Source organism: Podarcis filfolensis, assembly GCF_964270895.1.
Source record: "Podarcis filfolensis genome assembly, chromosome: 5".
NCBI lineage: Eukaryota > Metazoa > Chordata > Lepidosauria > Squamata > Lacertidae > Podarcis > Podarcis filfolensis.
Window position 1 is genome coordinate 24,453,265 of NC_139608.1, and position 24,427 is coordinate 24,477,691.

The following is a 24,427-nucleotide window of genomic DNA, read 5'->3' on the forward strand; positions in this document are numbered from 1 at the left end:
CTCTTGCTGAGATACTATTAAATTATGATGACAATTGTTTATTGTGGCAGTCTTCTATGGACACCACAGAAATGGGGAAATCCAGCTATGCTAGTGGGACGTGCATGCATCCAGCAAGTATAAAAGATGAAAATAATTATAAAATAATTATTAAAAATAATTTATAAAAGATGAAAATAATTTAGCGTTGTCATAGTGACATGGCTCACCTCCCCTACTCCTGAATTTACTAAGTGGCCTCAGGTAAGTTGGGGAAACGTTTTGGCCCAATAGATCAGAACTTGTGAATTCTTCACTTTCAGAACTTGTCTAGCAGAAGCAATGCTAGTTAACAGACCTGGTGAAATACAACCCTTGTCTGTGGCCACTGGATGTTACAAATCTGTATGTCTCATTCAGTTTGGTCTGTCGAAGCCAGGCATAGGCAACCTCAGCCCTCCAGATGTTTTGGGACTACAATTCCCTGACCACTGGTCCTGTTAGCTAGGGATCATGGGAGTTGTAGTCCCAAAACATCTGGAGGGCTGAGGTTACCTACGCCTGGTCTAAGCTTTCATTAAAAAAAGGAAGCATTGCTAAAAGCTAGGAATGAGAAAACTGAAGACTGAACACTAGTGTGTCACAAGAGTAGTTAGGCTGTAGGAGTGGTAGTTAAATATGAAGCAGAATGAGGTAGTGTTGTTGGCCTAAGATAAATACCAAATACTTTAATGAATGTAGAGCAGAAAATAGACGCTTGAGAGAAGAAACATGGCCTGTCAATAGAGCTTAGTATAGATATACAACAGAGGTCTGGCAGAAACAAGTATCCAATATAAAGGTGACGAGGAGCAGTAAATCTGCACTTGATAGCCCATTTAAGCAACAGGCACAAACAGTTGTTTAGCTGCATGATTTCTAACTACTACTAATGCCATAGTTCTGCTTTATTTTTACCATCGGTGATTGCAGGTGTGGCAGAAATAGGCCGCTTCTGAAAGGATTTAATGTAGAAGTAGGAGCTCGGAAGTGCTTTCTAGTTTAAAACTACCACCATCCATTGTGATTTTGGTATTTGTGTTTGAATTAGCCACCTTCCCGCCTTATCTATAAAGGATAGGAGTGGTTGTTTACAGTTTTTGTGACAGGTTTTGCTTGCTGTGTTTGAACATACATCACTCTCAAACTACTTAAATACAGAAGGTAGCTTCAAAGGCTATTTTTAGTTCCTATTTACTGAATCATTGCTTCTTTTACCAAAAGTGTTTGCATCCCTCTGCTTGGCAGAGTTACCCTGCAGTCTGCTTGCTTCAACACACACACACTGCCTTTTCTGCAGCCACCTACAACAATCTCTGCTCTTTCAGCTGCGGGCATCATTAGAATAGCCCTACCACACTACCTAGCAGTTCGAAAGCACGTCAAAGTGCAAGTACATAAATAGGTACTGCTCCTGCGGGAAGGTAAACGGCGTTTCCGTGCGCTGCTCTGGTTCGCCAGAAGTGGCTTAGTCATGCTGGCCACATGACCTGGAAGCTGTATGCCGGCTCCCTCAACCAATAAAGCGAGATGAGCGCCACAACCCCAGAGTCAGCCACGACTGGACCTAATGGTCAGAGGTCCCTTTACCACACTACACCTATGAGGAAATTGCTAAATGCACATGGACCATAATGCAGGGGAAACCAGTTCCAAGTTTGTTTTTGTTGAGGAGTCACTCATACCACCCCAGGCAAGGACATTTTTTCCTAACAAATAGTATTTCTAAACTTAATACATTTGAACTGGTGAGGCAGTTATAGGGGAGTACTGTTCCTGTTTCATTTAAATGCCTGAACATGTATTTATAGTAGTTATAGTTTTGTCCTGGAATTCAACAGATTCCTTCCCTGCCCTAAAACAACATGCCTCTTGAATAATGCTACTAGGAGAAAAAGCAAAATTAGAACTGGAGTCCTCAATATGGTGCTTGATGGTTTCTCACTATTGAGAGAGAGCTTCTTCCTAACTCAGGAATGTACGGTATTTCTGAACCTGAACACTTTCAGAATGAGCAAACAGCCTGCTAGTGGGAAGTACCATATAATAACTTGCACTTTTCTGTATTTGGCAACAATACAGTGGCTTTCTGGAAACACTATGCACTTTGCAATAATGTACAGGGACATGTTATAGCTGGATGAATGCAGTTCAGAGTGCTGCAACGGGCAAGATTTGATTTTTAATAGATATGACTTCTAAAGTCAGCTTTACATATGACCGCTCTTCTGAGCCATTCATGTAGTTGTGCTGTGTTAAACACTTATTTTTAATTATATAAGGCATTTTAATGGTGCACTAAAATGAACCCAGGCTAACAGCCCACAGAATAGAAACAAGTCTGGTTCATGTATATATACACGCTTCATAAAGCCTTGTTTGCACCACTCCTCTGTTGACATGGGCAAGGAGTATATTGAGAGACATATATTCACTTTCATGAAAGGATGGCTGTTAGGTCCTTCGTTGGCTAGGTGTCCGACAGCATTTGTGTAAGCACTTTGACCACACCTTTATGGCAGCCATTATTTTCTTAAACCAGAAATTTAGTTCTGTTTTAGATGAACTACAGAAGAGAATCCAATGGAACTCAAAGACACACACACTTCCCATTCTCCTTCGTACCATGTGCCACACCTGTGATCTTACCATTACTATTTACCATACTAAAGAGGAACACAGAATCAGTTTTAGCCCAGCAAAAATGTAATGCTGGAACAGCCCCAACAGCAGATGCTTTTCAGTAATATATGAGCAAATCTCTTTCACAGGCTCTGCTCTGAAAGCTTATGCTGATGTCACAGCCTACAGATGTTGAGCAGTAGGCTTGAGGGGGCAGTTTTTACTGCCACTTGACAAAAGTTGAGCAGTGCTATAGGTTTTACCATGATTTCTTTTATTGTGCATGTTCAGTGCCATTTTACAGGTTAACAGTTCAAAGGTTTGCTAGTCCCAGAAGTACACAGAACTGAACAAAAGTATCTGCCATGCTATAGGTACTGTGCATAGAAGTCTGGTCAGAAGTCTTCCATAAGGCTGGAATCGACAGAAAAGCAATGGTTTTACACAGATTGCTGCTGCATGTTTTTTTGATGTCCTTACTGTAAGGCCCCTTCACTGTAGCTGCCTTAACCTCTAGTCTTTATTTTAACATAGCAAGCAAAACATGGTGGTTGGGGTTTTTTTGGGGGGGGGTGAAAGGAAGAGGTAAAGCACAACAGTCCTATAGGTGTAAGCCTGGAGTATCACGCCAGTCCAGTGTCCTGTTCCCAACAAGTTCTTTTACAGGTTTTGTGCAAGAGGAGAAGATCTGGCTACTGGACACATGATTGGCACAAGGATAAGGATTCATACTTAGAACAACAGCTTTTGCTCAGTTCTTACCTGCGGTACTGCCAACAGCCTTCAGCTGAGCAGTGGGCAAAGCTGCTAGCAAGTTTAATTTGACCCTATCTGACTTTCCTAGTTGCTATAGCTGTGAAACACGTCCTTGTATTGCTGTTGTCTGTAGAGCAGATACAAGTGCGTCTCTACTGGAGGTAGGTGTCAAGTTTTTTCTTGATGTTGTCAAAGCTGTCTGCTCCCATGTAGTCAGCCTGGCCCTGCTCCCACCTCTCTTTGCGCTCTTCTGAGGATATAGCTGGTGGTGACGGCGGCGAGTTTGGCACGGCTGCAGATGAAAGTGACAAGTGGGACACGGCCTCCGCTACCTCTTCCTGAAAAGAGAGAAGAATGAGTGGGAGAGGTACCACTGCATTGTTGTAAGAAGGGGTAAGGCGTAAAGCGACAGAGCGGCAGGTAGGAAAACCAACGAGAGATTCCCATGCAAAGCAGCAAGCACCATTTACACAATGAAGGAGCTGTAAAATAATGAAGGGCATATCCAAGTCAACGAGACAGCAGATGGGTAGTTTAGCAACAGGTGTAAGTTCTTCATACCTCTCTGCAGAAGCCACAAGAGAAAGCCAGTGTATAGACCAAGCCCGATAGCTGCAACAGTTCATTAGAAAGGTGAAATAGGGGAAACAGAAAGCATAGCTAAAGAACAGATCTTTCTGCAACCCAAAGGTACTGCACTTAACTACTGTTTTCTGTATACCAAGCTTAAGTGTTCAAAGCTGCACTGCATGCATGAGAAGCCAAGTAGTTTTGGCTAGCTAAGACAGGGAAAGCCTAGAGTCATGACAGTTCTAGCTTATCATTATTGAGAATCTGTAGGTACACCTTTCTAGTTTTATTACAATACAAAAATCCAAGATGGCAGGTACAACCCCACCATTAGAGATAAGCAGATCAACTGCCACTTCTGTTTGCATAAGGGAGCTGATAAAGAATTGCAAGCACATCCGCATGAAAATCACTTTTTGACAAGTTTGCATATGTGGTGCTGCCAAGCACTGCAAACAGAACATGAAGTGTCTGGAGGTTTCACGCACAAGTCCTAAGCCACCTAAATTTGAATCTTGCCGAATCTGGATGTTTAAATGGCCATCTGGATGTCAACTAATTTCACTTCCAGAGTACACAAATGAGTGTTAAGAGGCAGAAAACCTGCTAGATCTGAAGTTAAAGAGAAAAATCCATTGGCATACAGAATAAAATGATGACTACTGGAGATGCAGGGCTGTATCCACCGTTATTCACATCCAGGTATGCCTATTGAAATTAATGGCCATGACTTAACTTGGGTCCATTTGTTTCAAAGGGTCTACCATTGAGTACAACCTAATGGATACAACCCATGGTGCTCTGGACCACACCTAACTTGCTTACAGAATGTTAAGTAGCAGTTAGAAAGTGTTACCACCAAGCACTGTGCACATATGATTAACAGAGTTTTCAGTAAGCATTTTGTAATGATCCATGCCAAACAATTCAGTCTAGTGAGTTTCATATGGTTCAGGCCAGTCACCATATAAGACCTCTCCAAATTGCAATAATGCAGTGTCAAGACAGCGGTTGCAGCCATCCGATCTACACCAATTTGTCTACACAGTCCAAAAATAATACAGCTGAATCTTGAAGATTCAAGGCTTACTATATTAACATTCAATCCTACTTTATGTTCATGCTTCCTGACCCCCTTTAACAACCTTGTTAGCAAAAACTAGTATTAAACTGTAATATCTAGTAATACATTTTAGGGATGTGGGACAAACCTTTAAAGAATCTGGTTACTGATCACTTAATATAGGTAGGCCTGGCCCAGTTACTGTTTAGTTTGCCCGTTAGCACAGTCCAGAAGTGTTAAACATATTCTGGTACCCAACCACTAGTTAACAGTTCCACCTCCAAGTCAGTGTGCTGCATTAATTAAGGAAAAAGCTAACCCATTTTGGCTGAGGTCATTATCCCTAAGTAGCCTTGTGATTGCAGGACTGCAAGCTGTTTTTGTAGCAATCATGCTAGTTTCAGGCCAAGTAATGGCTTTCTCACAAGCGCAAAGAACATGATCCTCCTACCCCCCCCCCAACACAACTCTCCAGTTAAGGCAGGTTAAATACATTAAGGACACCTACCGCCTTTACACCAGTAGCTGTGTCTTTAACGACACCATGTTGATGTAGCAATGGCAAGATGTTTGTGACAAAGATGTCCCACCACATATTGAGAAACTCTGGATGAATCGCTGTGGGATCTTGAGCATCTTCTTTGACACTTTTTGCTTTGGAGTCATACGCGTAGTTCCACGGTTTCAGTCTTCCCAGGAAGTGAACCACTTTAGCATTTGTCCCAAACCTACAAAATCATAGAATTTTAAGAGTTGGAAGGCAGCTGTCAAGAGAAGCTCTGCTTGATGGGTGGCTGCAGAAGGGAGCACTTTGTCATGGCTCCTCCACACAGGAGTAAGCCTACCTAATCCATTCTACAAAAAAAGTAACTAACCTTTGTAAGCTGCTTTAAATTGATTTGATTTTTTTTTTTAAGTAAACCAAGACTAGAACTTCATTTTGTATGCATTGAATACAACAAACAATAGTAGCTGTTGTAACACCACCAGAAAGCCACCACTACCGGGATTTCATATAAGTATTAGGGCAATTGCTCAGCAGGAAACCCCATATGAAGAGGCTGCATCTCACCATTTGAAGCAGGTGAGATTTGGCACAATTCAGTGCCAATAGAAACACTGTTCTATGCCCTGTATTAAGTAGCACATAGTCTGCATAATTCATTCTGCTTCAATTTGTCATGTGAATAGCAAAGAGGTATGCAAGACATTAGGGCTCCTGACAACCAAGCCTTCAATTGGCCCCATTCTAGCATCTAAACATTTTGCTAGTGTTCACACCATATAGCATGGCAATACTGATTTGCAGCCTTAGGACTAGAACATTTTTTAAATAAAATGTCGTGGCACTCATCTCGCTATACTGGCCGAGGGAGCCGGTGTTTGTCCACAGACAGTATTTCCGGGTCATGTGGCCAGCATGACTAAGCCGCTTCCGGTGAAACCAGAGCAGTGCATGGAAACGCCGTTTACCTTCCCAACAGAGCAGTACCTATTTATCTACTTGCCCTGGTGTGCTTTCGAACTGCTAGGTTGGCAGGAGCTGGGACCCCTGTTGCAGGGATTCGAACCACCGACCTGATCGGCAAGCCCTAGGCTCAGTAGAGCCTTAAATCCCTAAAATGCTGGCTTTTATACCAAGTTTTGCACATTTCCTGTGCTTCCACAGCATTACACAACAGAACTCCATATTTATCATATATACAAATATATGAGTGATTAATAGTTTATCTATTCATAAGCAAAACTGAAACAACCTGAGATAACATGGGGTGGGTGTTGTTTTTTGCAAGTCTGTGGCTGCCTAGTTATGTAGAAGAAGTTCAAAGAGACTAAAGTGTAAGGGGACCAACAAGGATCTGTGAGCTTCCAGAACTTAACACAATTTTCATTCGGTTTAGTCTAGAGAAAATTCTAGTATGCCCCATTGTAAGGATGTGGAAAATATCTGGTCCCTATAGACTTCCCCCAAGTTGGAAGTGAGAGCTGCCCATCAAAAACAATGGAGGAATGTAGCATTTTAGCACAGCAATTACTGTGCTAAATGGACAGCAGCATGTCCATTGAGACAGTTCAAGCACTGCAACTGCATGCTAGCCAATATAGCACAAAGCTCATGCATGCAACCAAGTGCTGAATTTGGTCTGGTAGAGAATCTTGACAAGCGGATTTGGGGGCAAAACTCCAAACCAGGTTTAGCCACATCTCTAACCTCCAATATGAGGGTACGTTAGCCGGGCTCAGGGCGGCTAACACCAGTAAAATTACAGTAAAAACATAATAGGAAAAAAAACCCAATTTAAAATACAGGTTAAAATGCAATTTAAAATGCAGCCTCATCAAAACCATAAGGGGAGGGAAACATAAGGGTCAGACTAAGTCCAAACCAAAGGCCAGTTGGAACAGCTCTGTCTTGCAGGGCCTGCGGAAAGATGTCAAGTCCTGCAGGGCCCTGGTCTCTTGTGACAGAGTGTTCCACCAAGTCGGGGCCAGTACTGAAAAGGCCCTGGCCCTAGTTGAGACCAATCTAACCACCTTGCGACCTGGGACCTCCAAAATGTTACTGTTATTTTATTGCAGGCCAAAGAGACAACACCCATTACAGGCTGAAATTTTAGGTGTGTCTCATTGACACACGATCATCAACACATGGGTCCTTTTGGACCAGAGAACAGGGGCATAATAGACCCCCCCCCCAATGCAAAATGGTCACTGCTATTATTGCAATGATCTGACGGAGGTCCCCAACTTTTCCTTTCTACTAGCAAAGCTGGGAGGGTATATTGCCTGCTTGGAAGCAAAACAAGGCCACCCAGAAAAGAGGTGATGATTTCTACATAAAATCAGATGACTTCCTAGGTGTTCAAAAATACAGGTTTTATAGGGCTTGGTGAGTTTCCAAGATCTACAGAATATTGAGGATACGGAGGTAAGAAAAATACTATTTTTTTGTGAGCAAATGTATTTATCCATATAAATTTGTGTCTGAAGATCTTACGGCAGTTAGCAGCAGAAAAATACAAAAATACCTATCCCAATGCCTGCCCTTTGGGAAGGAAACAAGATGTTCAGTGGACCTGAAGTCAGGCAGAGCAAGTCTGGAGGTCAAGTCTAGGGTCAAGAGCTGTTAAGCCACTGAGTGTTGAAGCTTTCGGCTGAACGTAAAAAGAAAAAAAGAAAAAAGGGAGAGGGAATGGAAGGAATTTGCCTGCTTGAGCCCATGGCTGCTTATAGTATCACGGGAGGCAAGAATGGGAAGAAGAATGCATATTCCAAGGTTAACACTCTTTCCCCCAGCAATGTAGCAACAATACAAGCTGAGAGGCTTGTTCCTGAGTGCTTTTGTTCTAAAGCATAATGAGGAAAGGTTTAGGGCTAGATGGAAGGGAAAAGATGTCCTCTGCAAACCCCGTGCAGTAATATACAGGACACCTTTTCCAGGTTAAAGTACCGAAAAAGAAGAAAAGAAATGTTATTTAAAAAGGCTTTTCAATTTTGACTTCTCATCTCTAAGTTGCTTTGGTCGTTTCACATGACAGTTTGCATCTGGGTTATTTCTATAGTTTTCATAGTTCACTGGTCTAGGAGATACTTGAATAATAGTTGACCATAAACCTGGCGAGCTCTTGTATGGAAGCCTCATTTACTTCAATAATTTTACTATAGGGAGTTAGGCCTGCAGCTGCTTGTAGATTCTGGATGAAATTATTATATCCTCCCTTGTTGACTTCCAGCAGAGTTATAGAATGATTTGGACAATCTCTCTCTTTCTCTCCCTCTCTCTCTGTGTGTATACACTGACTAGCCAAAGTCAAGCTCAAAGCAATGGAGGGGCAGAGGCCGAACTAAAAAGGCAGCCTATTGGTGTATGTGGGAAGATTGAATGTGCTGTTAGGTATACATCAGGTCAACTTAGTAGGATTCTAAGGGGCAACTTATTTGCCGAGTAACATGCATTCTAGGCCTGCCATATAGTAATTTGATCCCATTTGTCCACTGCCAACTGCCTTTTCGTCTGAGCAAAATGCTAAGTTAGCTACCTGAACCTATTTGGAACCCTGACATCACTGCTTGAAGGATTTTATTTAAGAGGCTGAGGTTTGCACCTGTTTTTGATAAATCCCCTTTTCCATTCTAAAAAGCCAGCAGATTAGATGTGATCATAACAGGGTTTAAAATGTCATTCATTCCGTGAGCTGTAACTGCTTGGCACAGCTTGAATCTCCTGGGTGGGGACATCTTGTGTTCAGATTCATTCTCCCTGAAAGCCACAAGTTTCCCAGAGACTCAGGCTTTCAAGCTGTCACTTGAATGGGCAGAGGAACGGCCTTGGGTCCACCAAAAGCAGAGACAACAAACCTGACCTCAAAACAGAAAGGAGGTGAAACATAGGAACCAGGTATCACATGATTCAAGTAAGTCAACAGCTTAAAGACACAACACGACAATACCATACACTGAGCCAGATATTCTCTCCACCAACCACTCAGTACTATGTATTCATTCCAGTTTGCATGGACTTCCAAGAATAAGTCTTCTAATTTTAACTTGACAGTGCTTCATATGATGCTGCGATCACAAGACATTTTGAACCTGAGCCACCGAACACACTGCTTACGTTAGCTGCTCCACAGAACTCTAGTTACTTGATGTTGCCTGGAGACTTGCTCATACAAATCGCTCATTAACTTCTGGATATATGAGTGGCATGGGTTAAGATATTTACTTAAACCTTACAATTTCCAGGGAGAATTTAAATCTGGACTCTTTACAGCTGGCATCATAAAGGAATAATTTAGGCTGCATCAGGGTTGGGAAATAGATACACTATGCTGTATATGTTTTTGACTAAGACCGTATGGTCTGCGGCTCTCGTCAAAGGGACTTAAAGCTACGATCCTATACTCATTTACTTGGGAGTAAATCCAACTGAATTGACAGGGCTTACTTCTAAATAGACCCATAGAGGCTGGCACTGTAAGTTTTAAATGTAGGATGTGACTGTATTGTGCATCGTGTCTACTCAAAGGAAACACACACACACACACACACACACACACACACACACACACACTGTGCCTCAGTGTCCAACAGCTCACAATACAGTGGTACCTCTGGATACACACACCTCCGGTTGCATATCCTTCAGGATGTGAACACAGCAAACCCAGAAGTATTTTTCCAGGTTTCGGCCACATGAACATGCGCAGAAACGGTTCCTCCGGTTGTGGAAACCTCGGGATCCAACCGGAGCTCCAGAATGGATGCTGTCCACAACCAGAGGTACCACTGTATTTCCTGAAGTCCTAGACTGTCTTAATATTACCTTTTTAAGAAGGCATTCTCATTCCTTTTCCAAAGGATTTTATAGAGTACCTGTATTGCATTTCTGTAGGGACACTGCAATGCCCACTTGCCCGCACGATCAGAGGTGGCAACTGAACAGAGCCATTTGTTGTTCTAGCCTATTTCTCCCCCAGCAGTGGCTGGGGTGGAGGGGTTGAAAGCAGGCCTCTCCAACAGCCCTGTTGGCACTCAGTCTCAAGCAAACGTGGACTACATTTGTGGAGGTTTTAGACAATTGGGAAGTATTCAAAAGTGGCTTATATCTTGCATTACTGGTCCTTTCTGCGACGGTAGGAGAGCTCCTATACTAAAGGTGGGGTGACCATCCCTGGGCCACACGGGATGCAGTTTTAGGGTGGGTATTAGCAGCTTTGGAAGGAGCAGGGTCATGGGCACCTCCCACATGGACCCAGGGGTTTCAACATTCCATGTAATGGATGTAAAGTAGCCACACTGCAGGACCTCCATGATATGAAGCCACATCAGGACAAGTCCTCAGAACAAAGATCAGGAAGCTAGGTGAAGCCGTCTTACAACTCCCGTTCTTCCTGGCCACTGGGCTAGGCTGGCTGTGGCCAATGGTTCCCCAGTCCTGCCTTTGAAGTTAAGACATTATATTTGTTGTAAACACTGTTGGCCCAGATGGCTGTCACAAGATAAAGAAGTGGGAAAGACCTCATACAATCCACCCCCAGTTGTAATCAACATATCTTAGGTATTTAATTTAGAACAGATTGAGGTCTACTAGCAAAGTCAGACTTACAAATAACTTCCTGTCCTAGATGAGGTATGAACACTTTCATATCAACAGGTCAATCTCTCGTTTCGACTATATTTGCTCTTGCTTGATGGCACCTTGCAAGAACAAGCAGAGACCAGACTGGTCTCCACTTTGGAAACAGCCTTCACATAATATGAACAGAAGAAACCACATACATAATTTTATACATTTTGTCCACTTACGCTTTAAATGCTGGGAGATAGGAGTAGATCGAAATACTGCTTAAGTTATAAATAAATGGCAGGTGCTTGCTGATGTCTGTAGTTGCCCAACTGCTGAAGAAAGTGTTTAATAAACCCTGGTCCCCACCTGAAAGAGAGACATGATAAGAGTTTAACAGGGGCCATGACAATGCATAATTGAGCAACCCAATGACGACAACTCTAAGTGCTAGTTGTCCCCTTGTCTAATCAAGATGTGTGCAAGCACCAGTGACTCATGAGTTTGTATTCTTGCCTCCAAACTGCTGGCATTTTACCCAAGGCAATTGCTTCAGTGACCTGAGAAGGGGTTGTGTGTGTCATACAGTATGCCTTCAGATTATTTTGCAGTATGGAAAGCAATAGATGTCACAGGGCCTTGTGTGTTGTGCAACTCAGCCTAGCCAATTCTGGAGAGAAGCAAGGCAGCAACTATGATACGGTGGTACCTCTGGTTACGAACTTAATTCATTCCGGAGGTCCGTTCTTAACCTGAAACAGTTCTTAACCTGAGGTACCACTTTAGCTAATGGGGCCTCCCACTGCTGCCGGCGTATGATTTCTGTTCTCATCCTGGGGCAAAGTCTGAGGTACTATTTCCGGGTTAGCATAGTCTGTAACCCGAAGTGTTTGTAACCCGAGATACCACTGTATTGTCAAAGTGGTGTATTGCCTTTAAGTGAGGGGTTTTATTTATGTATTCATTCATTCATTCATTCAATTTATATGCCACCTTTTATAATATTGTACTGGGATCTTCTGATAAACACATTACAGAACATCAATGATAAAAACATAATAAAAAACATACTGACAGTCTAATAATAAAATAGTCATAACAACAGTCCTCCCCGCCCCCCACAGGCCATTGATTATTTAATAGGCTGGGTAAAGAGAATGTTTTTGCCTGGTGCATAAAGACATGTTGTAATGACACCAGGTGAGCCTCTCTGGGGAGAGCATTCCACAATCTGGGAGCCACCACAGAATAGGCCAGTTCCTTTGTTGCCACCCTCTGAACCTCTCTAGGATGGGGGACATAGAGATGGGCCTCAGATGACAAGTGCAGGGTCTGGGTCAGTTCATACAAGGCAAGGTGATCCTTAAGATATTGAGGTCCTGAGCTCTGTAGGCTTTATAGGCACTTTGAATTGAGTCCAGAAACTAATTGGCAGCCAGTGCAGTTGTGCCAGGATTGGTGCTATATGCTCAAACTGTCTTATTCTGGTGAGCAATCTGCCCATTGCATTTTGCACCAGCTCAAGTTTCCGAACCGTCTTCAGAGGCAGCCCCATGTATTGCTGTACAAGAGTTATGGACACCAACTTTTAATTAGTTAGAAAAATCTATAATTTTTTTAAAATTGAAACACTATCTTAAGAGGTGTATGTAAGAAAATCAATAAAGCAGATAAAAGTCAGAAACACACTTTTAAAAACAAACATACAAAACTAAATCAGAGATCTGGTGAAAGGGAAGAGTTTCCAGCAGGCATAAAAAACACCTGGAGACGTCTACATAACGTCACTAAGCAGAGAGTTCCAAAACATAGGTGTTACCATGCTGAAAGCTCAACTCTTTGCAAATGTAGAATGAGCATTATATGACATTTCTAAAAAGCACATGTTCCACAGATCAAAGCTGTCAGATAGGCACAAATGGGACCAAACAGTCCCTCAGGTAAACAGGTCCCAAATACTTAATGCAGTTGCTCCAGTGACCCAATTAATGACTGTGTTCAGAACTAGAGCCAAAGCCACAGCAAAACTTGGCAGACCCAAGCAGATTTTGTATGCCTGAGACAGAGTTCGGACAGAAATGTCTGGGTTTTAGGTGTAGCCTGGGAAAAATGAAGTTCATGGCTTTTCAGGCATCCATAATGGTTACAACAGTTGTTACTATTTGGATCAATAATATACTGGCAGACAGCTTCTATTATTATTATTATTATTATTATTATTATTATTATTATTATTATTAGTCAATGGTCAGGGATGGGTGAGAGTTGTAATCTAATGACTTCTGGAAGGCCACAGGTTCCCCGCTCCACATCAAACAACAACTGCTCAGATCCATTTCAGTTTAAGGCAGCAGGAATTCCAGATAAGCCAATACATTCTCAACATGCATTTAACAATAACTAAATGTAGGAACTATTACATAAGACTGATAGTAGCTTTTAACATTTCATTTACACAAGGAGGGACAAACTGTCCACACTACTTAGAAGCTCAGGACTGCAATACTTCAAGGAACGCCTCTCTCCATATGAACCAACCTGCACCTTGCGATCATCACCTGAGGCCCTTCTTCGTATGCCTCCTTCATGAGAGGTCTGGAGGGTGGCAACACAAGAACGGGCCTTTTCTGCAATGGCTCCCTGTTTGTGGAATGTTCTCCATAGGGAGGCTTGCTTGGCGCCTTCACTACATATCTTTAGGCACCAGGCAAAAACATTCCTCTTCTCCCAGGCCTTTGTCTAATCAGACAATCTATGAGCTTTTAAACCAGGGGCCAGCAACCTTTTTCAGCTGTGGGCCAGTCCACCATCCCTCAGACCATGTGGTGGGCCGGATGGTTTTGGTTTTTTTTTTGGGGGGGGGAATGAACGAATTCCTATGCCCCATAAATAAGCCAGAGGTGCATTTTAAATAAAAGCACACATTCTACTCATGTAAAAACACACTGATTCCTGGACCATCCGTGGGCTGGATTGAGAAGGCGATTGGGCTGCATCTGGCCCATGGGCCTTAGGTTGCCTCCCCGTTTTAAACACACTGTGTGTGTGTGTGTGTGTGTGTGTGTGTGTGTGTGTGTGTGTTGGGGGTATTTTTTGTTTGTTACTAAGTATTTTTGTGTTTTTATATTGTAAACCACCTTGTGATCCTTGGGTGAAGGACAGAATATAATTTTTAATAATAAGAAGAACCACCGCCACCTATAAGTTATTGGATATATTGGTTCTGGACACTTAACCCATAAATTCTGACTTTGTCAGCGGTATGCCTGCTGGAAATAATGTCTGTAGTAGCAAGCATATCCTACTGTTTGGTGTTTGAAGTTTTAAGCCCAATGCCCTTTTATGTACCTGAACTATTCCTCTAAAGAGGTGCATTGCATTGTTTTTTCTCATTAGCAGGAGAAAGATTTGTGAAACGGAATTCTTTCCATATGCTTCTTTTCAAAGAGGCAGATTGAAGTATACTAGGATTGCTTTCTACAGACTCAAGATTACTATACAAGATTATCAAATTCTTACTGAAGTTCTGGTTCAGTCCTCCTTTTGTAATCTAGATTCAGGGCTACTTGCTGGCAAGGATTTCACAAAGCTAGGAAAGAAAAGCCAGCGGACGCTGCACACATTTCTAAGGAAATAACAGCTTCATTTCTATTTCTAGTTCCCACAGCAGAAATATTTCACTCAACATTTGCTTTCAAATGTGCCATGGTTAGCATCAGAGTTTACCCATTTATAATGTTTCCACTTCGAATGAAATTCAACACACTTGCTTCTCTCTCTCTCTCTCCCTCCCCCGGATAAATTCAAAACTATCTTATTATGCCAAAGCCAAATGAGTGAAATACAGTCAGAAAGAACACAACACTTCTACTTGTGTTTTGTTCCAGACAAAACACCATGAAATCACTATTCTTCTTACTACAAGCCTTCTTGTATCCATGCCAGCTCTACTGATGCCAGTGCTTAAGTTACAGCACAGACAGTAAAGCGATTCAAAAGTATAGTCCCAAATAACTCTTGCTATTTGACATGGGTACTTTATTGTGCACTCCCTGTTATTTTGCATTCATTGGAACAAATGCATCTGGTGGAAAGCAACTGAAATCAGGACAAGAACTGCCTCTTAGGACTTTCTCTTAGCTTCCACTGACCAATGCAAGCAATTCCGAAAGTTAGAAAGTAACTTTAGTAGCAAGTTTAATCTATGAGAATGCAGCCCTAGAATGCTTTCCCCCCTGCTCCAGACTAGCTAGGATTGCATTCCCATGGTAATCCATTCATGGTGGTGTCAGTATCTAGTCTGCATGTATATTTTATAGCAAACTGAAGCCAATTCAACTGTGCAGCTATGAACAGAAGCAAAGCTTTTGCTTCTAAGTAGTGTAAATAGCCTTTCCTTAGGCAGAATTCCCATGTACTTGAACCATACAATATAATAGCAAAGAACAACCATCATCTTCACCATTACCTACACAGAGAATTTTGTTAAAGAGCAAAAGCATTCCATCACAAGCAGCAGAATTTAGCCTTGTTAACAATGAAAATGATGCTATACAAACAAGCAAGCAAGCTCAGGGGTGTCACCCAATGTGGAATGTCTAATTTATGTGACTTCTTGAGCCCTGGGGGCTCTTTCCTACTGCACTATCTTGCTTGCAATACATTATGGCCCTGTTGGGTGTGCCCATGCAAGTGGCCAGCCTAAGCAAGAAAAGGATGCATTTATTTATAAGCCTATCTCCTAGCAAAAGGGTTTCCCCTTCAAGGTTCAAGCAAGCCTAGTGCACCTTCACATTAAGCTAGCCTTCTGCTTCCCCAAGTTCAGGTTCTCTTTTTTCCAACAAATACTCAATATCCCATACTTTTTGAGCATACTCAGTCCACATTGGACTTTCGTTGGGGGGTCCCCCATTCTTTTTAACTTTTGCAAATGTCAGGGGTGCCCTTCTACAATAATTCTGTTCACTACAGCAATTGTGAAGCCACCATCGGGCAAGCATGATGAACAACAAACCTCTCCCCACCCAATCTTTACGATGTGGAAGTTAGCAAGGATGGTCCTAGCAATTGCTTGGTGATCCTGGTCACCTCCCCATGTCCAAAGCTGGGAGGAAGGTTGCAGAACCAAGGCACCTGGGGGCTAAAAACTGGCAGCTGATCTTCCCCAACAGCCTCTTTTGTTTGCTTGGTCACTGCTGCCTGAAGGTGCTCCAAACATCTTTGCTTGAGCTACTACTATGCTTCCTTCCCCATCAGCTCTTACAGTAGAAGCTGCCTAACGGCACTTGAGGCAACTTCAAGCTGGAACACAACCTGCCTGGAAAAGGCTGAAGTGTGCAAATGTTTGACTTGGAAACACAAATAGTAACTTTTCCCTCTTGTTTCCCATTAGCTCCAGTCTTATTTCTACCCAAGTTCACTCTTAGAAGCAGTAATTACCTTTTGGTCCATCCAATGCTATAATGGATGTTTGAACCCTTGTGTTAAGTAGCATGGCTGTAGATATTTGTTTTAGAGTGGTCTGAATGGGCAAATTTTCATTTCTACCACTCTTCTCTGCCAGGGATTGAATTGGTTCCAAAATAAATAAATAAATGACTGAAACCTTTAGAAGCATTTTGAAGACCTGGAATATTATTTTAACCTTCTTACTATGTACACTGAGAGTTAGTGGGATTTAGTAGTAGACCATGGTTCATATCTCCACTCACCCATGAAGCTGGTTGTGATTCCTTGAGCCCATCACCTTCCCACAGGCAAATCAACTTAACAGGCTTGTTGTAAAGATAAAAAAATAGGGGGTGGGGACAATGTTTGCTACCTTGAATCTCTTGGAGGAAAATGGGATATCATGCAATATAGATATGATGAGAAGGGAGATATAAACACATAACAGAAACTATTTTAACATTTTGTTTAAAAGCTTGGCTGACGTATTTATAATGGTGAAATATTATTCCCGCAACAGGATTCAACAAGTCAATCCCGGGTGATTTGTTAGATGTATTAGCCAGGGACGAGGGCAAGTATTCAAAAGGCAGGAGTGAACTTGAAACGCAACCTCTCCCTGCTCAAATAAGCTGTCTGAAGCTATATATAACATAGCTCTACCCCTCTGAGTTGTAGCTGCAGACGGCAGTGCTCAACTTCCATTGACAAGGCAGCTGCATCTTTCTCCTTATCTGCATCTTTGGAGATAAGGAAGGCATAAATCAGGCTTCCTCATCCTCGGTCCCCTAAATGTTTTGAGACTACAGTTCCCATCATGTGTGACCACTGGTCCTGCCAGCTAGGGATCATGGGAGTTGTAGGCCAAAAACATCTGGAGGACTGAGTTTAAGGAAGCCTGGCATAAATGCCTTCTAGCCTTAATCTGACAATTTACTGCAAAGAACTCCATGAGCAGGTACAGTGAGGGGAAAAACGTATTTGATCCCCTGCTAAGTTTCCCTGTTTGCCTTCTGATGAAGAAATGACCAGTCCATAATTTTAATGGTAGGTTTATTGTAGCTGTGAGAGACAGAATAACAACAGGAAAACCCCCAGAAACCCAGAAGACAAAAGTCAGAGATTGATGTGCATTATAATGAGTGAAATAAGTATTTGATCCCCCTTTGCAAAAGACAACTTACTACTTGGTGGCAAAACCACTGTTGGCAATTACAGAGGTCAGACGTTTCTTGTAGGTGGCCACCGGGTTTGCACACATCTCAGGAGGTATTTTGTCTCACTCCTCTTTGCAGATCCTCTCCAAGTCAGTAAGATTTTGAGGCTGATGTGTAGCTACTCGAACATTCATCTCCCTCCACAGATTTTTGATGGGATGAAGGTCTGGAGACTGGCTAGGTCACTCTAGGACCTTAATGTGCTTCTTCCTGAGGCACTCCTTTGTTGCCTTGGCCGTGTTTTGGGTCACTGTCATGCTGGAATACCTATCCTCGACCCATTTTCAATGCCCTGGCGGAGGAAAGGAGGTGCTCACCCAAGATTTGACGATACATGGTCCTGTCCATCGTCCCTTCAATGCGGTGAAGGTGTCCTGTCCCCTTAGCAGAAAAAAAACCCAAAGCATATGTCCCCCTCCATGTTTGACAGTGGAGATGGTGTTCTTGGGGTCATAGGCAGCACTCCTCCTCCTCCAAACACAGTGAGTTAAGTTGATGCCAAAGAGCTCGATTTTGGTCTCATCTGACCACAACACTTTCACCCAGTTCTCCTCTGGGTCATTCAGATGTGCATTGGCAAAATGCAGACGGGCCTGTACATGTGCTGTCTTGAGCAAGGGGACCTTGCGGGCTTTGCAAGATCTCAGTCCTTCACGGTGTAGTGTGTTACCAACTGTTTTCATGGTGACTATGATCCCAGCTGCCCTGAGATCACTGACAAGTTCCCCCTGTGTAGTTCTGGGCTGCTTCATCACCGTTCTCCTGATCATTGCAATTCCACGAGATGAGATCTTGCATGGAGCCCCAGACCGAGGGGGGTGGACAGTTATTTTGTGTTTCTTCCATTTGTGAATTATTGCACCAACTGTTGTCACCTTCTCACCAAGCTGCTTGGCAATAGTCTTGTAGCCCAGACCAGCCTTGTGCAGGTCTACAATCTTGTCCCTGACATCCTTGGACAGCTCTTTGGTCTTGGTCATGGTGGCTACTTTGGAATCTGCTGGGTTGATTGCTTCTGTCAACAAGTGTCTTTTGTACAGGTACTGTAACGAGCTGGGATTACAGGTAAGTCCTCTCCCTTACATCAGGTGCTTCTAATCTCAGCTCGTTACATACAGTGAAGATACCAAGTAGGCTGACATCTGGCTGGTTGATAGGGAATCAAATACTTATTTCACTCATGAACATCAATCTCTGACTTTTGGCTTCTGGGTTTCTGGGGTTTTTCCTGTTGTTATTCTGTCTCTCGCAGTTACAATAAACCTACCATTAAAATTATGGACTGGTCATTTCTTCCTCAGAGGGCAAACGGGCAAATTTAGCAGGGGATCAAATACTTTCCCCCCTGACTGTATTCTGGGTGACTATAGAGGGTTTGAAAATGTGGTACCCCACTTCCTGCTATGGGTGCATTATGCAAAAGGCATTACGGCACTCCTGGCTCTCTACATGCTAGTTTTGGAACTGGTTTTTCCACACTGTTCTGCGATGGTCAAAAGAGGTTTCCCTTGATTATACCATTCTCCCAGCAGATATATAATGGCACTTGCACAGCAAAAGAGCAACCAGTGAGATTTCCCTTCTACTTCTGTTCTCCAAAGCATCTGCAACACTTCCTATTTGACTATTGAGCGACTGACTTTTTATAAGTTCAAGCCATCCAAAAGCAGCCATGCTTTAAAATATCAATTTTCCTGTTTTAATTATTTACTTGTTGGCTCACGCCATGACTTGGGTTCCATGTCCGGTAAGGAAGCTGACAGAACTAGGAAATAAAGCAGCGTTGGTTTTACATGGAACAGAACCACAAGAACCACTATCAGATATATGAAAGCTCTTGGTAGTTAAAGGAAAAATCTGAAGCTTTAAAAGACTCTCTCCTTGTAGTTATTTCAATCAAATACAGACAGCCGATTTATCGACAGATTACCTACTTCCCTCTGACTGCACTTCAGTCAATTTAAGGAAATCTTATTAATGTTTCATATATCCATTGAACTAAAACCCCAATCTATAGAAAGCTTTCAAAAAGCACAGAGTCGTTCAAGCATTAAATATTTCCTACATAGTGGGTTTTTTTTGAGTCACAGTACAACATTCACAAAGTATTAAAAAAAAAAAAAAAGCTCTTCCCACAACTGCTCAGAACCAGTTAGGCACATACCATCAAAGCTGCCTTTCTCTGTTGCAAGTTGTAACAGTTGATTGAATGTTTCAATGGAAGGCCGATAGACAAAAACTCCTGAATTGAAACAGTCTGGCCAGCCTGGATCTGGTGCTGCAGAAAGCTCTTCTCTTTCAAAAAGTTCATCAATATTTGACAAAACCTAGTAGACAGGAAGAAAGTTTGGGGGTACAAATTTAGTATTCCAGCCGTGAATGCAATGATATACCGTATTTTTTGCTCTATAAGATGCACGTTTTCCCCTCCAAAAATTAAGGGGAAATGTGTGTGCGTCTTATGGAGTGAATGCAGGCTCCATGGCTTCAATGAAAGCAACGCGAAGCCCGGAGAGCAAGAGGGATCGGTGCGCACCAATCCCTCTTGCTCTCCTGACTTCGCTTCGCTGGAGAGGCGCTGCGCAGCTTTCCCTCTCTGCGCAGCACCCCTTCAGCGAAGCGGGAGGAGAAATGGAAGGGGTCCGCTTCTCCTGTCGCTTCGCTGAAGGGGGCGCTGCGCAGAGAGGCAGAGATTTTTTTTTCTTCTTCTCCCCCTCTAAAACTAGGTCATCTTATGGTCGGGTGTGTCCTATAGAGCAAAAAATATGGCAAGTCCCCTTTCTCAGAGTACTGCACAGTTTAAGACTTGCTACCTGGGCATAGTTTTTCCCTGGGGAAAAGTACATTTCATTCTATGCAGTCAAGCTCCAAGAACTTCTTCCTTGCACCTGCAGAAAAACCATGTTGCCCTTACTTGCCCAAGCTTTGCAGTGGTGAGAAGAAACTGCTTTCTAGACAATGCAGACACTTCTGGGATTCTGTGCAAGTTGCCCCACAACTTACATTAGGAACTTCTCATGCAACCTAGCTTCTGTTCTTAGGATGACATCACTGTCCATATACTGGCAGAGGAAGGAGATTGCTGCTGGCACAAAACAGCTGGGTGCATTCAATGCTGTGGGTTAAGTTTAGTTTCTCTTGCAGGATGCTGGCGAGCACACAGGTCTCAAGTCAAGCATGGCAAAACAATTTGTTTTAATAATACGCACATGACTCAAGTTGCTGCATAAATATCCACCTAAAACTTTAAGAGATCCAGCAAACAAATGTGTTCTTAAACAAGTAGTACATACCATCGTGTCTGCATCCATGAAAACACATTTTGAGTACTGTATTAGTTCCCAGCAATGGAGTTTTGTCAATGTAATACCAAGCTCGGGCCTTTTCAACAGTGCAAGATGGGCTGAGTCTCCGCTGTCCAAGACATCCACTGGCTTCACTTCATCAAAAACTTTTTCCAATACTTTCCTATTGAAATGAATGGTCATAATTTACATCAATGCTCAGTGCTTGCTCTCAACCATATTAACTCCCACCTCTCCACAGATCTTTTGAGAAAGGAGATTGCTTCATTCCATTTCTGCTCAAGAACACATCTTTAGGAATTTGCCTAGCCATGCGGCAACTTTCTAAAGAGCACAAGAGCACACCTTCAGGTAATGCTCTTGAAAGGCCGTGAATTAGTAGCATGGAAGGACTGTCAGCATATATAGGACCTGCATAAACCCACACAGACATATTGGTCTGAAAGATCTAGGAACACACTTGATAAGACAGTTGGCTATTTTAAGCTGCAAGAGCTGAGGAAGGAGCTTTTAGAGACTGTGCAAAGACTTCTGGGCAGCAGCTGAGATATTCATACAACATCCAATTTGGTTACAGAATACACTTTACGTCAGCACTGTCGGAACACCAATTAAATTTAAAAATGAAGCTCCTATGATATTTTGATTCTACGCTATTATGTTGTAGCAACAATTGTTTCATTTGGACACTGGACCTTGCTGCAGTGCACTTACAATTTGTGTAATTCCTTCAGTTCCCTCTAAATCCATATGACATTTTACAGAGGGACTTCTAAAGATTAGGTTTTATGGAAATGCTTATGTAACACTTTTTTATTATGAATGCATAGTAAACACACCATTTACATTGCATGCAAAAAGCAGCTACTAAAACATGACACAAATATATTTGAGTGATCAACTGCTACATGCACAAAAGGGTTAAAGCATTCTACAACTCTACATTTGAAGAGTATTGAGACAATATCTGAACATATGTATTTCTACTGTGCAGACTCAACTTTGGGTAAGACAGGGGACCTCTTCGCCAAAAACTGTAATTGAAGACCAATCAAGACAATGCCTGGTTTTGTAGTTCTTTGATATCAGATGCTTAAATTGCTTCTTCAAATTCAAAGCTTATAAAAAAACGTGATACTGCAAGCAGTAGCATATTGGGGGTGTTTCTCACGTTACCTTCTGTTGCTCTATTCCTCACTACAAAAGTAAAAAAAATCTTTCCAGTAACACCTTAGGGACGAACTAAGTTTGTTATTGGTATGAGCTTTTGTGTGCATGCACACTTCTTCAGATACCAACACAGCTACCTACCTGTAACTACAAAAGTAGTTTCAGAATCCTCAGACCACAGAGAAGATGATTATTGTAGCAATCCCTCCCCACGCTAGGATTACCCCAGCTTCTAGGAGGAATGGTACTGGTGTGTGGAGGAGCTGCAGTGTGGGATGTTATCACTTGAGTAGTGTACAGGTTGTAACTTGCACTGTGGGAGAGGAGGGAGACAAGCCAGGCAGCCAGCTAAACCAGCCCCCACTTGTTAACTTCATCACTGCCACCAAGTGGATATTATTTTTCTTTGTCTCTACTAAACAGCCCTTTAACCAGCCCAACCAACTCCCAATACCAGGTAGAGCGACATGGCACTTAAGGCATGGGTCAATTGCACAGATCAATTCCCACTCCCAACAAAACAGAATCATAGAATTATAGAGTTGGAAAGGACTGTGAGGATCCTGCAATGCAGGGATCTTTTGCCCAAATATGCTGTAAAGTTTTGTAAAGCAAAAGGTCTGAATGGTTTGAGGAAATTATTTTAGAAAAAAAAGTAATTTTACAGTCTGAATTAAAAATAGATTTTCTAGATCTTTTCCTTAACCAAGACAATACTTATCAAATTGCATCCCTAAGGTCAGCTGCTAACTCCTGTGATGGGCCTCATTTGGTTCCCTTTGCTGCAGTGTCCAACAACTTTCAATTGTTCCAATCTTTTTGCAGCTTTTCAGACTTCTGTCTCCACCACGCTTTTCCTCTGCAGCTTCTGCAGCAGTAACTAAGTCCTTCCCAAGTGAATGGTAGACCAAATTTCTAGAGTTTAAACCATTTTTAAACTCTAGAAAAAGAAATGCTCTTGTATGATGTTTCATGCACTTGACATCACATTTTAACCAAGGAACTACAGCTCCTATGACATGCAATTTTGGTGCACCAGTTCAGGCCACAGATAGTGGAAATAATTCACATGTAGGTAAAGCAACCCAGTTGTGACAATTGCTGTGCTGTCAAGTTTCTTTCATGTTTGGCATACCATTTAGAAGTTGGACTAGTTTTCACAGGAAAAGGATGTAGTTCAATTAATAAAATCATTCCTTTAAAGTAGATTTTCCATATACAATCCTGATCCCCCCACCAAGAGATCAAATAGTGTTTTATTAGTTATCTACTTTCTGTTCCAACCTGTACCTGGAGATCCAATAATTGCATAGGTCTTTGTATTACAGTATTTCCAACATCCATGGGCAGACTGACTAGATATTGTGAAGCAGACATCTGTACATGCATTATTTCTTTTGGACTATATGATCAGAAGCACACTGGTCCTCCAGATGTGAGGGGAAACTTGTGCCAACAACAGGCTACAAATCCGCTTGATTAGAATCAATTTCTAGGCAGTCCTCTCCCACTATGCAGCGGCTGCCTTATACCAGAATGAAGAAACAGGATGCACTGTTATTGGTGGTGGCAACAACTTTGGAAGGAAATGCCTAGGAGAAACAAGCCATGAAGACTGGCATTACTGTTTAACTGCTGGTGGAGGGGGGGGAGTAAACTATCTCAGCACAGCTTCAGTTTTTTGGCTTGAATGGGAATTTCTCTTCCAATTAGAACTAATAGGGATTTTATTGGGGAGGGAGAAATAAGTCACATCTGTTTTGTTTCCTTTCAGTAAAAAAACTGTAAAGGATATACTACTGTGTTAACAGATATTTCCATTTGTCTAGCTAAAATAAAATCAGCCCCAAAAAATGCTCCTAAAGAGAGTTCACCTAGTTCAGTTTCCCTCTACAGTAGAACCTCTACTTACATTCCGCTCTACTTAGACCAGTTCCAAGTTGCAACTGTGGCAAACCCAGAAGTAAACATTGGGTTTGCCGTGATTTGCGCACATGCAGAAGCAGCTGCCACTGCCTGCACATGTGCAGAAGTGGCCGTCGCTGCCTGCTCATGCGCAGAAGTGGGCCGCCACCGAATGCACCTGCGCACAACGGCACTTCTACCAGCAACCCGTTTCACCCTAAGGATGGGCCTCCGGAACAGATTGTGGTCATGAGTAGAGGTTCCACTGTACTAGGCAGAGACTGAC

At 42.5% G+C, this 24,427-nt stretch overlaps 1 protein-coding gene across 10 annotated transcripts in view; it reads right to left on the bottom strand.

The window, feature by feature from the left end:
• Nucleotides 1–2,893: 2,893 nt before the first annotated feature.
• Nucleotides 2,894–24,427, bottom strand: part of GYG1 (glycogenin 1) — a 31,768-nt gene continuing 10,234 nt past the window's right edge. For 3 of the 10 annotated variants that reach the window (XM_083613495.1, XM_083613500.1, XM_083613491.1), the window contains exons 3-9: nucleotides 21,055–21,229; nucleotides 19,926–20,088; nucleotides 19,473–19,526; nucleotides 11,339–11,465; nucleotides 5,538–5,757; nucleotides 3,958–4,008; nucleotides 2,894–3,734 (exon numbers count right to left, since the gene is read on the bottom strand). In XM_083613495.1, coding sequence (XP_083469621.1) covers nucleotides 3,549–3,734; nucleotides 3,958–4,008; nucleotides 5,538–5,757; nucleotides 11,339–11,465; nucleotides 19,473–19,526; nucleotides 19,926–20,088; nucleotides 21,055–21,229 — 976 coding nt within the window. In that variant the 3' untranslated portion in view covers nucleotides 2,894–3,548. The remainder of the gene's footprint in view (nucleotides 3,735–3,957; nucleotides 4,009–5,537; nucleotides 5,758–11,338; nucleotides 11,466–19,472; nucleotides 19,527–19,925; nucleotides 20,089–21,054; nucleotides 21,230–24,427) is intronic. The other 7 variants (XM_083613499.1, XM_083613492.1, XM_083613496.1 and 4 more) reach the window with 3 other exon arrangements.